Source organism: Elgaria multicarinata, chromosome 4 (assembly GCF_023053635.1).
Source record: "Elgaria multicarinata webbii isolate HBS135686 ecotype San Diego chromosome 4, rElgMul1.1.pri, whole genome shotgun sequence".
Classification (NCBI taxonomy): Eukaryota; Metazoa; Chordata; class Lepidosauria; order Squamata; family Anguidae; genus Elgaria; species Elgaria multicarinata.
In genome coordinates this window covers 93,361,374-93,377,870 of record NC_086174.1, presented here as the reverse complement: position 1 = coordinate 93,377,870, position 16,497 = coordinate 93,361,374, and the positions used below count along the sequence as shown (strand labels likewise).

At 40.1% G+C, this 16,497-nt stretch overlaps 1 protein-coding gene across 3 annotated transcripts in view; it reads left to right on the top strand.

The window, feature by feature from the left end:
• The first annotated feature begins 1,313 nt into the window (after nt 1–1,313).
• Nucleotides 1,314–16,497, top strand: part of ARMC2 (armadillo repeat containing 2) — a 62,219-nt gene continuing 47,035 nt past the window's right edge. For 2 of the 3 annotated variants that reach the window (XM_063124816.1, XM_063124813.1), the window contains exons 1-6: nt 3,952–4,225; nt 5,166–5,423; nt 6,126–6,198; nt 7,222–7,393; nt 8,533–8,725; nt 13,465–13,541. In XM_063124816.1, coding sequence (XP_062980886.1) covers nt 5,206–5,423; nt 6,126–6,198; nt 7,222–7,393; nt 8,533–8,725; nt 13,465–13,541 — 733 coding nt within the window. In that variant the 5' untranslated portion in view covers nt 3,952–4,225; nt 5,166–5,205. Of the gene's footprint in view, nt 1,387–3,951; nt 4,226–5,165; nt 5,424–6,125; nt 6,199–7,221; nt 7,394–8,532; nt 8,726–13,464; nt 13,542–16,497 lie in introns of those variants that run through there. The other variant, XM_063124815.1, reaches the window with a different exon arrangement.

Genomic DNA, 16,497 nt, shown 5'->3' with positions numbered 1-16,497 from the left:
AATAGGACCTGTGAAAATCCAGGAGTGCCCAGTAATGAGCGTGCTATAAAATGCTCGTCTGATGAAGTGATTAGTAAACCATGATTTGGGATAACAGTGATTTGACATTATATTTGAATTGGCCAGGCATATTGCACAGTCTTCAGAGACTCCTGCATTATAGAGACAAAAGTGAATTTGTGAACCTGATTAATAAGTGAGGAAATGAAAGCAGACAAACAACTTCATACAATAGTTTGCTTGTTGTATGTTTCAAAGCTCAGATCATGGGTTTTGTTTCTAAAGAATGGTCAGCGCAATTCGTAGTTTGGTGTGATGTCTTAACTGAGCCAATAAAACCCCAAGGAGGATTACTTTCCAACATAACATCTTAGTCTAAATATTTGTAGCTCCTTATGATATTGAGACCATGGGAGAAGGTAGTCTCTTAGGTATGTTGGGCCTGAGCTTTTTGGGAAAGCAAAGAATTTTCTTACTGCTTGCAATTTTAAACAGTCTTTTATAGAGCATTGGGGGAAATTCAGCTCTTATTTTGTCAGCAACATTTATAATTTTTACTCTCAGAATTCAAATTAGGTTGTGCGTGTTTTATTTAAGGCATGAAGGTGCTGCCTGCATAAGGACTCCATTCAGACTAAGGAAACGTGTCTCCGTTATTCAAATAAACATAAATATTTAATGGTGCTCTTTTAAAATATGGTGTTTTTATGTTTTAAAGGAAATTATGGCATGTCCTAAAAATAAACAATAATTTTAACTTTCAATTTGAGCAGATGTGGTCAAAAAAGTGGCAAAAGAGAAGACAGGAAAGGCTTATAATGAAAGTCTGTTTGCAGGTTTGACTATGGCTTTGCAATCAACGCCTCCATCATAAATGTGCTTGTAAGGCAGACAATTTAAGATCGAAAGGAGATTTGATTGAAACTTAATTAGAACCTGTCGTGGGTTATGATGGCGCTGCAGCACAGAATGTGATCATGTGTCCCAGGTTGCCAGTTACTTAATTAAAAGAGAGCAAATATTAAAATCCAATAAATGATGTATCTCTAGAGCAAAACGTACGGGTTTTGAGGTAGAAGGAGATGACTCATTCTTCAAAGACCGGAGACCAACGACATAGGAATTGTCAAGAAGATGTTATAAAACTTCACAATGCAGCAGGGAGAATAATAGAAATGGAAACTGAAAGAAGAAAATGGATTTGTGTTTATATTTCTGTCTCAAGGCTAATTTAACCTTTGATTATAGCATTGAAACGTGTACAGGCATTATAATTAAAATGTAACGAACTGTTTGTGCTTGAATGCAGAAATCTTGAAACCAGCTTGGAGTTTGTAGTAGAAGATAAGAGCACCACTATTTCTTGAATAGTGAAGCAGCCTGCAGGTACAAAATGGTCTGATAGGAACAGGGCTGTCCCAAGACATTTTGTTGCCTGAAGTAAAGAACAGAATGGCACCCTCTCCCATTTTATGTACAAAAGTTGACTAGACTGTTTCTTCAAGACTAGTGATGGAAACACGTCCTCCATAGAACCTGAAGGCAGCAGGCTAGCTTAGGGAGCATAGAGCAGGCCGTGAAACACACAGCTCTCTCCTCTAACAACTTGCTGCATCTCCCAGCATCTGTTGTTTGTATAGTAAGTTCCTCTGGTTCAAGAATTGTGCTTCTCAGCCACATTCCCTCCATTTTGTATCACACAGGGCTATTAGAGTGTGTTTTAGAGCAGTTGTTTTCAAACAGGAGACCGTTCAGAGTTTCTCAGAAGGTTTTAGGGCTTCCCCAGTGGGAAAAGAAGTAATGGCAGACAAGTTTCCTTTGAAAACAATATCCTACTGTTATGGTCTTCCCCAGCAAAGCCTAGGCTTGGGAGAGTGTCAAGTGTATTCTAGAGCACACAGTGAGGCTGAAGAAGCCTGGTCAGTGCCATGGATGAACTTAACTTGCATCGTAGTATATTTCCCAGAATGCAGAGATACTCAGGAGACTCCTTGTCATTGAGCTCGACATAGAAATTGTTCCCTCAAGGTAGAACGTTTGAAAACTACATCCCTAGGGCCATAGGAGTTTCTTTGAGGCCATACTGTAAGCTGTTTCTGAAACTCTCTTGAGTGTTAAAAGCAGTTTGTTCTGGGGAAGGACTACTGTTTAAGAAACCTAAGCCAAAGCCCCTTTGGGAATGAAGAGCTAGTTTGACACTTCCTAGTTTCCTGACGATAGAGTGTGATTGGCGACAGTTAAGCTAGACCGTGACCAGGTATTCTGCTTATACTGTCTAACCCAGTTTGCACATCATGCTGCAATTCCAAGATACATACTTTAACCCATGAATTACATACTTTAACCCAGGATGAGCAAAATGACAAGCACACCATCTCCCATGTTCTCAGTTAACAACCCAGGAAACGCCCTGTCCTGAATTGTTTTATGACATACAGAGCCAGAAACTCTTGGTTGTTTATAGGTTAAACAATCCGGAGTTAACACACCATTGCCCATGGTTTGTTTTGGGGTTCATTCTGGATTATTTAACCTGCAAATAACCCAGATTTCCCAGCTTCCCATGTCACAAAACAACCCAGAAATGGGACATCCCTGGGTTGTTATTTGAAAGTGAAAACAACAAGTGCATGTGAGGCAGCGCGCTTGTCACTTCACTCCTCCATGCCAAGGAATTGCATGTGACATGTGAACTGGGGCTGTGTTTCTTGTCCCAGATGAAGTGAGTATATACTGTCCAGGATGAGGAGAAGCATACTGTGATTTGAAGAGGCAGTATTTCAAACAGATAGATGAGCGCAAATAAGGGTATGAAAAAACTCGTTCAGGGAGTAAAATCAGAATTAGAGCGTCATCAGATGAGCGTTTTATCACATGCTCGCTACTGCCCACTTACAGATGTTCTTGTGTCCTTTAGATGATGATATCCGCCTCCCACGCACCACCTGCTCCTTTCACTCATTTTTCCGCTGCAAAATAGGCCCCTTTCAATCCATCTTTTTTTTAATGGAATGTGCTGCCATTTCCTGCTGCATGCAGGAAAAGTGATGCGATATAAATGGCCCCTGAATGGGCCACGTGGTCGTTGTTGCTTCCTATTTCTCTTCCCATGTAAAGAGGCCATCGCTATTGTGGGACAGCAGCAGGAGGCCTTAGCGATGGTGGGAAAACGCGAAAATCCGCTTGTCTGATGACGCTCTTAGTGGAGAAAGAAGCAGCAAGTAAAGCCTTTATGTGAGAGGAGAAAGAATATGATGTTTTTTTATTTATTCGTTTATTTTTTATTGCATTTATGTCCTGCCTTTTTTCTTCTAGGAAAGATGTCTGCATCCCCACAAAAACTGTGTAACAACAACCATGGGCAAGTTCACACGTTCATGTTGTCCACATTTCACACATGAAATGTGTGAATAGGCCATTACAGATGGAACTTTCATATCTCCTCATATCTACTCACACAGAATGCTTTTCAGTGGAGTGGGTTTTCATGTTTATCTGTCAGTCATCAAGTGTATGGTAATCAAGTGCAGGGATCAAGTGATGTATAAGCATGTGTAGAGCAGGCCATAGTAAGGTTATGAAAATAAAATTGTAAACCACCAGAGAGCTTCAGCTATTGGGCAGTATAGAAATAGAATAAATAAATAAATAATAAATAAGACGTTTGGATCGCTTGAAACAACTAAATAATGGTTCTGTTTGAGTGCAATAAGCAAAATTGCGTCCTGACAAATTTTACTGGGAGTTAAATTGGCCTGCCTTTTTATGCAGTAAAAGTGGCAAATTAAAAAGAAATATTCCAGTTGTATTGCAGATGGTATCTACAGAGTAGGTGAGTTGGTGTGTTGCCTTAAGTTGTATAAATGTGGAAGGAACGTTTTATTGATATATGGACTGGCTTTTGCATTTTTTAGTTGATATAAATCCTGTGTAAGATATTTGTGTTTGTTCTTTTTGGCTGTAGTCTCAGTTTATATTTTCGAATGGAAAGCAACACGGTTTGGTTTCTATTAGAACAATCCCTAGATAGCACAGATAACTTCTCTTGTTTGTTTTGATTGCAAATGTTCTCCCTTTATCATTCAGATCCTGCTGAGATATCATCATTGTATTATTCACCAAATCTTCTGCTGGTGGTTGTTTTTATGGTTATCTAATGAAGTTTTCTATGGACTCAGAGAGCTATTGTGTTTGGACCTGAGAGTGCATAGCAGTGAAGCGTTTGGTGAGTATCTTTTGTCCATGTGTTTGTGCGACTTCCTTCCCAATGTGTTCTTTGGTCCCAGTATTGCTTCATTGGTTCTTTGCCATTAATAATAACACAGGAGGGACAACAATCATTGGAGCTCTGGTTCTGCAAGGAGATTTGCACTATCCAGGCAGAGTGCCACATTCCAGATAACTGCTGCATATTGAAAGTCGAACTTGTAGAATGTAAATGAAACAAGTTAACAACAAAAAAGTACATTGTATACATGGAAGTTCGGAAATCACACTGAATATACGCTCACATATCCCAGGTGGAATATATGGGACACTTTCTACAATGGCCCCAAATGTGTGTTGGATTAAAGGAGACCATTAAACCTGAATGCTGCTCTGCAGGACAAACTGCCCCTCTCCTCAACAACCCCCTCCACACAAGCTATGTAGATCCTAATAATGTTGATCCTGCATTCAAGAAATGACTGCAGAGTTTGGCCCCGTACATGTTGGACTTTACAGGAGCAGTCCCTATGAAAATAGTATAGACAATCTGTGGGCATCTGGTGGGCTAGAAGAAACACTATCCTGGGTGATCTGGCAGTACTACACTGTACGTAGGTTCTAAGTGCAAAGAGCCTATCTGAAATGATAGGTTATTATGGATCTTGATGTCTTAAGGATGCATATGCATTCCTGTTGCTTTATTGTAGCAGGATGTAGCACAAATATACCAATAAGCGGAGGGACAATGCAATGCTGGAGAATCATGAAACAGCATAAGTTTTGCTAGCATGCAGACTAGACTGACCATGGCACTCTGCAGTGCAGACAGATGGCTGAGCAGTGTGAACTAATGACCATTTCAGTGGAACCACAGGTGTTAGAGTGCATCTGAACCCTGAAATCCTACATTGCAAATAAGCCCCTCATCATCTTATTTTTCTTTCTGTTCTATGTAGTGTGTGGAGTGCTTACTGAAAACTACTTTCTAGCAGAAAAATGCAACCCTCAAAGAATAAAAATGTAGAATATTCAGAAGCTTTCTATCGGCCTTCATTAGCTGTTCAGAAGACCAGTGCTGAGATCATAAATGATGCACGGAAAGCACTTAGAACATTAAGAACTCAAAGACCATTTACACCAAGAGAGGAACAAAGGAAACTCTTTGGATCTGCCTCTTCAAGAACACCTGAAAATAGGCCACCGTCTGCTTTTAGGTATGGGGTTTGGTGGGGAAGAAATATAGCCCTAGATTCTGTGTAAGCAGGTGATGGGATGCCCTTTGTGTGTTGATCCCTCTTGATTCAAGAGGGTCAGAAAAGTAAAAGGGCTGACATACAATTGCCCACGAGGAGTACATTTGTCCACAAATATTTCAACAAGGAGTAAATCTTTTCTGCTATATGTATCTAGCTGGTTAAAAGTCAGGCTAGAAATAGTTGAAGTGTTTTTAACAACTTTTCAAAAGAAAAGAAGTGTTAATTGTCAGCCAAAAACTATTATTAGGTTGTGTGTGTAGGAAGCTGAAGCTCCTGGCTCATCTCCTGCTTTTGTTGGTTTTGTGATTCCTAAAGGAATTTCTTCTATAGGAGACCAGTGCTGTTGCTGTATGGACTGCCATTCTAGCTTCTGAGTAGCAGATATAGAGTGGATCCAGAGCAAGACAGCATTAATTCTTGTTCCATCACATAATTAGGCCACATAATTAGGCCATGACGTAAACGTAGTTTTTCTTTCTAACCTGCCTTCTTGTCTTTTGCTATGCATTCCAAGAAAGAGTTTTTCAGGTACATTAAACAATTTGGCAGAGGTAGTATTTTCACTCCATTAGTGTGCACATAGAAGGTTCCTTTGTGGGGGGAAACATGTACACAGTTGTGTACTCTACACGTTTATTAACATGGTCATTTTCATTCCAGCCTCCATGCTTCCAGCTTTGAATCAGTTGAATCAAGACCTGTCTCTTGTGCACGCCTCAGCCCACTGGACCATGTGCGTATTTTCTGTTGGCAAGGCTTTATGTACTCTGTGCTCTGTCAAAATTTGATGCCAAGAAAAGCTTCATTCTGCAATCTATATAAATTATGCAGACACTTAAGCCTACCTTCAACCACTAAAAACCCATTCAGCTACCTCTCTGGCTCTTGAGATTTCTGTAACTATGTCCCACATGGTTAAGAAAGTAAGGGTGCAATCCTATCTGATAGTTGCCAGCCGCCGAAATTGGAGGCTGCCAACTATCCTATGCAGGGGAGCTGGAGCACAGAGGGGTTTCTTTCTTCCATGCTCCGTCCACCATGCATTTTTGCCTAGATGGGTGATTTTGCCTGTCTAGCTGTGGCTTTGGGGAGGGGAAGGGAAGGGGCCGAGAGACCTTATAGGAAGCTGCATAAAGCAGCTCCCATGGTCTCCTCCCCTCCCCACCCACGAGATTGCCCCTTTTCCTCCTGCCTGTGCTCCGTTTCCAAGCATTGAGATGTAGCTGGCACAGCAAGAGCCACACCAGATACAAGGGGAAGGGGGTGCAATTTTTGGGAACCAAGGTCAGAGTCGTGGCTCTGACCTTGGTTCCCAGAAACCAAGCAATCCTATAGCCCTCTAAACAGTGTCTAGTGGCTATTGGATTGCTCCCTAGATCTTTGCAGGCATCAGTACTAGAAACTTCTTTTATAAAAAATGAAACTGAGATTTTTCAGAAAGGTGGATTTTGAGCCTTCTACCACATTTTGTGATTTTTCTGAAGTCTTGTGGAATTACAGCATATGGACATGCACAATCTTGAATATTGGAATTAAAAGTTATCTAGGCTGTTAATTACGTTTTGTTCTTAGTATATAGGACAGGGCCTTTTCAGTTGTGGCTCAAGTTTTATAGAGCTCTGGGTAAACCTCTGTGAGAGTATTTTTTGAAATAATTAGATTATGGCAAGAACCATGATTTTGCAGACCCCCATTCTTCTGACTCTGTCAGTGTATGATCTGGCTTTATGTTAAATTAGATCTTGTATTGTAACAGAAGCCAAAGCTGCTGTCATCAACCATAACTGACGAAGAGCATCAGATTTCCTCTGCTAAACCACCAGTGGATTCAGAGGAGATCAGAAAAGTCAGCAATGCTCGTGCACGTTTGTTTAGGACTGCGTCTTATGGCAATCTTCTTCCTGATAAAGTATTTCTTCCCAACGCGAGTAAGGATATTTCAATATAATTCTTTTTACCAATATATTTTAAAAGCAATTTTTTTAAAAATGCAGTGAGCCTAATTGAAGAATTGAAATCCAGTTTTCACTCCACAGTGCTGAAATATTTTGCAGGTCATATCAAATTCAAAGCATTTGTATTTTAATATATTAGCTTGGATCCTGCTTAGCCTTCCACGGACTGAAGGACCCCTTCCATCTATGGAAGGCATTTCCTCCAGTGAAGGATCCCACTAATGAAAGGGTAAGGAAAGTAAGACTTGGTGACTTGCCCCTTTTCCTACACCCTCCCTCCCTCCTATTCCAGAGGGTCCTCCAATCCTCCAAAGCAAATTTTAGAATGGTGTAAGAGTCTGCGGGGAGAAGGGGTTATCAGAAAAAGTTGGCTCTTTTCCCCCTCCGCTGGTGGGAGTGTCCTGGGAGCAGAACTCCGCACAGGAAATGTTCCTGCTGGCAGGATTAAATTTGGGATCCAAGCTATTGCAACTATGGTGCACTAAATTCTTGATTAGGTTTTTTTAAATCTGATCTTTAGGTGACTGGGGAGGGATTTGGTTTAAGCGCATAACAGAAGCGATTATTTTGAGGATAATAGCAGATAGTTTGAAGCAATCCCATCCCTGATTTTATGTATAGGATGCAGTAAGTAGTGACAGTACAAATATGGAAAAAGAAGAGTAGATTCTGTCTGAGAAGGCAGAGGGAATATTCTCAGTCATATGGTGGGATCAAATGGTTCTACTGCTAGCGTGAGTGTTCTAGGAAGGAAAGTTGAGAGACTCTGCTGTAGAGAACTTAATAACTGTGAACACACAAACACCTTCTGGTTGGGTTCCTTGTTTGCGTATAGTGTGTAACCTGATCTCATTATTAATGCTGCAGAATATGAAGCATTCCTACACGTAGTTTAGAAAGAAGAGATTCTAAACCTCTGAAAAGTTAGAGCCCTTTCTAAGAAGTTCATGACTTCTTAGAAAAATCTTTGATCCAAAGAAGACTGGCTACCTGGCAAGGATAATTATTTTGATGTGAAGAACAACATATCAGAAGCATCTTTATCTTCCATTTTAAATACCTCTTTCTGTGTGTTTACCTTATAAGAATATTTTAATCCTTGATTCGAACAGGTAAGAGGCTGAGTTTTGAAGAACAAGCTACCATGAATGATACTTCAAGGATAAGTAATGAAAGTTTTTCACAAAAGCCAACTGATCACTTGAGCGTTGATGAGTGTCCCCTAGATAAAGAACGTCATAATAAGACAGCAAGAGAAAAAGTGTATTCACAAACGATAGACATATCTCAACTCAGCAGTCAAAGGTCAGTATTTTATTTAGCATTATAATCTTCAGAAATTTGTACACAAGTCACTTAAGAGCACATTTAAGTCACTTCTGGTATTTGTTTCACACTTTAATGTGGGAGATAATGCAGAATACAATGCAATTGAATTTATGCAATTGGAACTCTTCAGTATAAGCTTACATTGAGGAAAGCAGCCAAAACTTGTACTATTTTATAAGGGAACGTTATGTTATAAACTTAAGTCTAAATTCAAATTTCAGTGACATTGCTACATCCAACTTAGGTGAGATGAGTTCTCACATTGTGTGTGTATTTATACCATTATATACATGTGCACACACATGCACACGTATATAAAATGTATGTATGATATACAAAACTTAAGAGTAATGCTGGATCAGACCAAGAAACCATCTCGTTCTGCATTTTGTTCAAACAGTGACCAACCAGCTGCCTGTGGGTAAGCCGGAAATAGGACATAAGTGCAATAGCACCTTTTCAGCTGCATTCCCCAGCAACTGGTACACATAGGCATACTGCCTCTGATCCTGGAGGTAGCATATAACCATCAAGACTAATAGCCATTGCTAGCCTTATCCTTCATGAATTTGTCCAATCCCCTTTTAAAGCCATCCAAGTTGGTGGCCATCACTACACCTTATGGTAGCAAATTCCATAGTTTAACTATGTGCTGTGTGAAGAACTTTGATTTGTCCTGAATCTCCCACCAATGACAATTCCTGGGTTGTTTAACCCAGGAATTGTTGGGGCTGAGAAGTGGCAGGTTCAGACTGTGTCTTACATTTGTTCAAGCCTTTTGTACCTCTTCTTCCTAGAAGACCAAAGGTATGTTTTGGCTGGATTGTCTGCAGCAAGATTATTTTGTTTAACAATAATGGCACCTGATGACTCTTGCATATAAAGAGAATCAAGCGAATAGGATTCTGGATGCAGACTTTCCATTGCAAGCCATCCAAGGCTGGTTCCAAACTCTTGTTAGAGGACCGTAATGGGGGAAAAAGATCTTATTCATCAGCAACGCCTTTTTACTGGCATGTGGTGTCCTTGGCATCATTAATATGAGTGACTTCCTCCTTGTGTTTCCATTCAAGTGGGTATCATTGGTGCTAAAATCTCTAATGATTATCAGCCTATAATTCTACTTGTTGCCTTACTTGCCAGTGCATTGCTCTGCTTAAGATTGATCAGGGCTATGTATATGCAGTTACTTGCTGCTACAGAAGAATCTACCAGTTCTAAGAGACCAAGAGTAAAAATATCTATTTGAGTACCCCATTTGTATCCAGAGCTTTCTCCATCAAGTAATCCCTACCGTGTGAGATCATCTGGTTGTGCCAGCTGTTGATGAAGTATCACTTTTCTGAAATAACCTGCAATTAATGCCTTAATAGTCTGACTTTATTGCAATATATTTAATAGTAATAATAGCAGCTGAAGTTTATTTCATTCTGGCCTTGATAACATAGCTTGAGAACCATTTCAAAATTTTTAGTTAATGTTACAGAACGTAGCTATTGGGGGAAAAGGTTTTGTCTTGGACTTGATCGAAATCTGCGCCTTCAGCAATATATTGGAAAGAGAAAACAAAAGTAGAGAGATTGTGAGACAGTGAGGAATGGAAGCAACATGGGGCAGTTGAAATTTAAAAGGGAACATGGTGCAGGGAAGAGATGGTGAGAGACTGATATAAGGGGGGATCTACAGTGCAAGTCTATATGTGTCTACTCAGAAGTAAGTTTGTATCTAATCCTGTCTGGCGGCCAGTATAATGGATACTACTGGTGAAATGGATTCCCACTTCCCACTGCAGTCCAACCACATCTCCAGGTGTTTGGAAGATTGGAGCAAATTCGTGAGCATATAGGATGAAGGGTAAATGAGATCAAGGAGAAATTGCACAGACCTGTTTGCACATAATGCTAATTGATTTATTTAACCCTTGGGTTAAATGGGTAAATTAAACCAAGATTTGCAGGGATGTGTGTCATGCAAGAGCCATTTCCATTTTCTGTAAATAACCTCCAATGGGTGATTTGAGGTTGTCCGCGTGATGTGTGACCTGGACTGATGGGTTGTTTAGGGGCAAAACAATCCAGTGGTTAGCCCAACAACAAACTATGGCCTGGTTCAGACAGCACACTAAACCATGCTGCTTGGTCAATGCATTAACCATTTTGTGGTTAAACAGCATGGTTTAGCGTGTAGACTGAACCAGGCCTATGTGAATCTTGTGTTAAGTAACCCATAATTTGCTTCCATGACATGTGAACTGGGTCATGGTCACTTGCCCAATCCAGAGTTTGTCTGGCAGACAATTGAACAAATAGCAGTTTGTTTTCTCAATCCTTGAGTTGTTTGTTTCCCTCCTCCTTCGCCTGCTCCCTTCCTGCACCCCAAATGCATTTGCGGCATTGAAGTACTGGCATGTAGAGTGCCTGATTTTTTACCATTCTTTTTTACCACTTCTGTAGCTTGACGAAACAACCCATGAACCACCCATAGTTCTGGATTTACATGTAATGACAACTCATGGTTTAAACAATCCAGACTCCACAACCCAACAGCAAACCACGGGTTCTCTTTCTGGTTGTTTGTGGTTAGCAAACCATGGTTTGTTAGCATGGCTAGATTCACACATCACAACAATGCAGAACAATGCATGGGTTAGCTATATGTGTGAACCAGGCTGTAGACTTTAGTGGGGCTTACTCCCAAATATCTTCAACATTTTTTAATACTATGAATGTATAATATTAAATATATACAGCTTTCCTAAATTTGCTTTCGCTCTGCTCATTTTGTATGGCAGCAGGCTGGAAATTAGTTTTGTACCCAAGTGAATACTGTTCTTCATAATTGACGAGAATAAACCTCACACAGAGCGATAATTGTTAAATCTGCAGGTATGCTGAAATACTTAATTTGTAGCTTACTCTGCAAAATTTCTGTTGCAGTTAAATGTATTTACCTTCACCTAAACTGATTTACCTCTATCAACACCTTTTCCACTTTCCTTGTCCATATTATTTATGAACTCTAGACGATTAAATGCCCTGGAGTTTAAGGCACATTGTTCTATAAGAGCTTCACTGTGGTTTGACAATGCCTAATAATGGTAGTGAAGTAATCTGGAGAATGAAAATCTTATGTAAATTGCTTAAATGCCTTTAAGACCCAATATTTACACTGTCAGGTAGAGTAGTGTGTGTAATAGGCACCTCTATTTTTAAATGTTCCACTTCGTTCAGGTACATGCTTAGAGTTATAGTTGTTGGTTTTCAAAAACAAATTACATAATTATAACGTCTTTTTCTCATCTAGGTTTTTGCACTTTATTTTTACCCTTGTGCCCCATTTTTCTGGAATGCAATATTATCTGAGGCATTAACATTTATTTATTTATTTATTTATTTATTTATTTGCTCAATAGCCAAAGCTCTTTGGTCAGTTCACCACAAATATATTACTCCAAGTACTGGATTAATTGGCATTGTAGGCTGTAGATCTTGCTTCATTTTAAAATTTGCTTAACTAAGAAAATGTTACCAGAGTGGTTTAAAAAGGGAACTTTGAAATACAAGAAGAGCTCCCTCCTTACCACAATTGAGATAAATTGTTCTTGTCTCACAAACTCCTATGGGTGTGGGGTTTCCAAGGCAGATAAATCGATGGAAGTATTTTCTTTGGAATCTATTGCTTAGGCTTGAGAAATGGAATTGGATTTGCTGAAGTTTTCATAGATGACTGCTTTGTACACTGAAAAATGCTATAGAATGACACATGATAATTTCCAGGCAAATATTTTTTTGTAAGAAATCTTACCTGGTTTTATTAACTGTTAAAAGGCTAAAAGTTATACTTTTTTTTTTAAAAAAAACGTTAATATATAAATGTTGTATTGGCAGTAATTGCTACTACAAAAGTGGTATTTGTAGAATTTAAGGTTCTACACCTAAGTTCAGATAATTCTCTCCCAGCAGTAATCTCCTAGGTAGTGTTAATTGTCTCAGTTAGAAATAGTTTTATGTTCAATAATGGCGGCCTCTTGTGGTGTAATGCTTTTATTGCAGCGTGCTTATATTTATTTAGGAAATATTGTATAAAGTTCTGTTTAAACCCAACATCTAAAAAGATGTAAGTAATATATATAATATTAAGTATGAAAGAAATGACTATCTCATTTATGACATAGGAAAATATAAGTAGGATAAGTAAGAACTGGGAGAGGCAGACATACAGGATTTGTTTTGGCCTTTATTCCACCTACTATTCCTAATTGACTGAACTTTATATATGGCAATAGGCTGATTGCAAGCTGTGGTTGGTTACACCAAGTATAGCCAACTGCAGGCACCAGATCAGAGGAAATTTCATTAGGTTAGGGGGGAAGCCTAACTCCTTAATCTGTCAGAAAATTTGTAAATTACCCTGTTAAGAGGGGATATACATCCCAATAATAAATAATAAAATTAATAAAATATAGGGACCTGTTCTCCCCCCAAACTGTTCAGATGTTAGTACATATATGCTTATTTTGGCTGCTGGGAAAGTCCTGGGATCTGAGGCTACAGTCCATGTCCTATCTATGAGGATGGCTTTGCAATGGTACTATGTACTTCTCACTTACCAGAAAGCCTCTTCAGTTGTCTGCGTGGAAGGTGAGAGTGCTATTATGTACATGATGTTTTTCTATACTTTGCTATGTGTTAATCTATTTTTCTTTTTCTTTTTAGTGACCAGCTTAATAGACAGGACAGTCCTTTAATATGTCCAGACAACATTGAATGGACCAAGTCTGCAGCTAAGTCAGGTACTTCACATAGGCCTGGTTTGCACATAATGCTAAAACATGATTTAGTGCTGCATACATGAGTCTCCGTGAGCCTGAGTGAGCACTCTGGCTTGAGTGCTCCTTCCCACTTTTTCCTCCTCCCATGTGCCAGCAAATACACCATTATTCAGTTTCAGTTTCTCCATTTTCTGGCTTCTTGTGTACAAACCAGGAACCATGGTCACAAAGAAGTCTTGTTTGTTAAACAAGCTAGATTCATAACACATAGCTTGAAGTTGGCTTGTTTAGCTATTGAGTAGTTTATTTTAAACCATAATTACTGGTTTGTACTTAAAAACAAGCAGAGGAATTGGGGGGAAATAACATTGAATTTATTTCTCCTCCCAGTCTTGCCTGGCTTACAGAGGCTGTACGTGTAACACTAAATCATGGCACAGCTACGCCCCTATCTAGACAGGGATAACCTGGCTTCAGTTGTCCATGCTCTGGTAACCTCCAAGTTAGATTACTGCAATGCGCTCTACGTAGGGCTGCCTTTGAAGACGGTTCGGAAGCTGCAGCTCATGCAAAATGCAGCTACCAGATTGATTTCAGGAACCAGAAGGTTTGACCATATAACACCTGCTCTGGTCCGCTTGCACTGGCTGCCTGTATGTTTCCGAGCCCAATTCAAGGTGCTGGTTTTGACCTATAAAGCCTTACACAGCTTGGGACCACAATACCTGACGGAACGCCTCTCCCGACGTGAATATACCCTGTCACTACGTTCAACATCTAAGGTCCTCCTCCGGGTGCCTACTCCGATAGAGGCTCAGAGTGTGGCAATGAGGGATAGGGCCTTTTCAGTGGTGGCCCCCAGACTGTTGAATGATCTCCCTGATGAGGCTCGCCTGGCGCCAACGCTGCTATCTTTCCGGCGCCAGGTTATGACTTTCCTCTTTGCCCAGGCGTATGGCGGCACATCCTAATTACCCAAATGTTTAGTTTTTAATCGGTTTTTAATGCTTTATGTGTGTATGTTCTGTGTTTTAGAGTTTTAAATTTTGTATACTTGTTTTTACCTCAATTTTAGAATTTCTGTAAACCGCCCAGAGAGCCCTGGCTATGGGAGCGGTATATAAGTTTAATAAATAAATAAATAAATAAAGGTTTAGTGTTATGTACAGACTGGTCCATTGTATTCGTTGAGCATAGATTTTAAAAGATGTTGCTGGTTTACTTTTTGTATATTTCTGGATTGCATCAGGAAATTTAGAAAGCAATCAGTACTATCCATAGTTTAAATTAATTTTCATTATGGCCTGGTCAGACAACGTGCTAAACAATGATGGTTAAGCGTTTTGAGCTAAACATTATGGCTTAGTATGTCATGTGAACCATGACTTAGTGTGTCATGTGAACCATTCCTAACCATGGTGGCTACATAACCACGGTTTAAACATGTTCACTAACCACTTGCTGCAAAAGGCTTAGCGGCTTAGCCGTGTCTTAGTGTGTTGTTTGAACAGGCCCTATATCACATTTTTCAGATCTATTATAGTTACTGTAACAGGTGAGGATCATGTGACGTGCTAATTAACTGTTTTGTTTCTTCACATATTTTTCCTAGAAATACACATGATGACTAACATTTATTGCAAATATAAGGAATATATTGTTATCAAGCCAGTTGAGTGGGTTGTGTTCTTGGTGGGATTTGGGTCAATTAAGCCTTGCTCTGTGTTCATGAGGGGAGGAAGGTGGGGTCACTATAAATGTAGTGAAGGGCAGAGGGTATTATGGTAGTGAGAGGTGACTACATCGGTTGAGGGAAAGAATATTGAGCTATCTGTGGCTGTTTCCCCATACAGCCCACCTCCTATCCTTAGTTACTTTAGTAGCTTGCTGCTGGCCCCTGTAGCCTGCAGGTGTTGTTGATTAATGCTACGTCAGCCAGTGGGAAAGGAGGTATCATCTCCAACCTAATAGTTGAAGAGCATGTTGACTTGGTAGCCCAAATGTGTCTATCAGAGTTTCTCTTAACAGCACCAACTTTGGCTAGGTGATGGGTGGGTAGCCTTAATCTATAGCAGGGGTAGTCAATCTGGTGCTCTCTCGATGTTTTGGACTACAACTCTGTAATCCCACACCCTTGCCATGCTGTCTGGATTCTAGTCCAAAACATCTGGAGGGCACATGGTTCCCTAACCCTGGTCTATAGAGATACAACCTCCTTGGGCAGGTACCCTGTTCGACAGCCAACTGGTTTTGAGTGTCTGTACCTGGTGCTGAAAACCCAAGTCAGGATTGGGATTCTATTGATGTTCCATCCAGCCTACTACCTAACAGTTTTCCTGCCTGAGATGACAGAGGTAGAGATGTAAAGGCCTGGAAAACAGAAGGGGGACAAACCAGAACAAATGGGGGAGTTTTTCCCAGGGATTTTTGGAAAAATTGAGTGGGAGAAAGATTTCCCCCTGCATTTTTGTTTTCTCTACCATTTTTTATTTTCTTCTTTTCTAGGCCTTCACAACTCCATACAGAGGCTGTCTAGAGTGTGGTATTGAGGTCTCCAACATTGTGGTCTTTGGGGACTTTAATATTCACACTGAGGCTACCTTGTTGGGAGCAGCTCAGGATTTCATGGCCACCATGTCAATCATGGGTTAGTTTCAGATAATATTTGGCCCAACCCATATTGCAGGATCTCGTTTTGTGTTCTGGATTGGAGGGAAAGTATCTGAGGATTGGAGCGCTTGTAGTGACTGTTGGTATGAACAGATCATTATGTGATTACTTTTGACCTTTAGGCTACCTATGACCCTTGCAGGGGTGGGAGGCTGAGGCTGATGATCCACCCATGGAGGGTCATGAATCCAAATGATCACTTCCAAACATCTTCAGCGCAGTCATTGAGCTGTTTTGTCTACTTGATATGCTGATGACAATGAAATGATAGGATCTACAATTAGACTGCAAATGATGGAATACATGT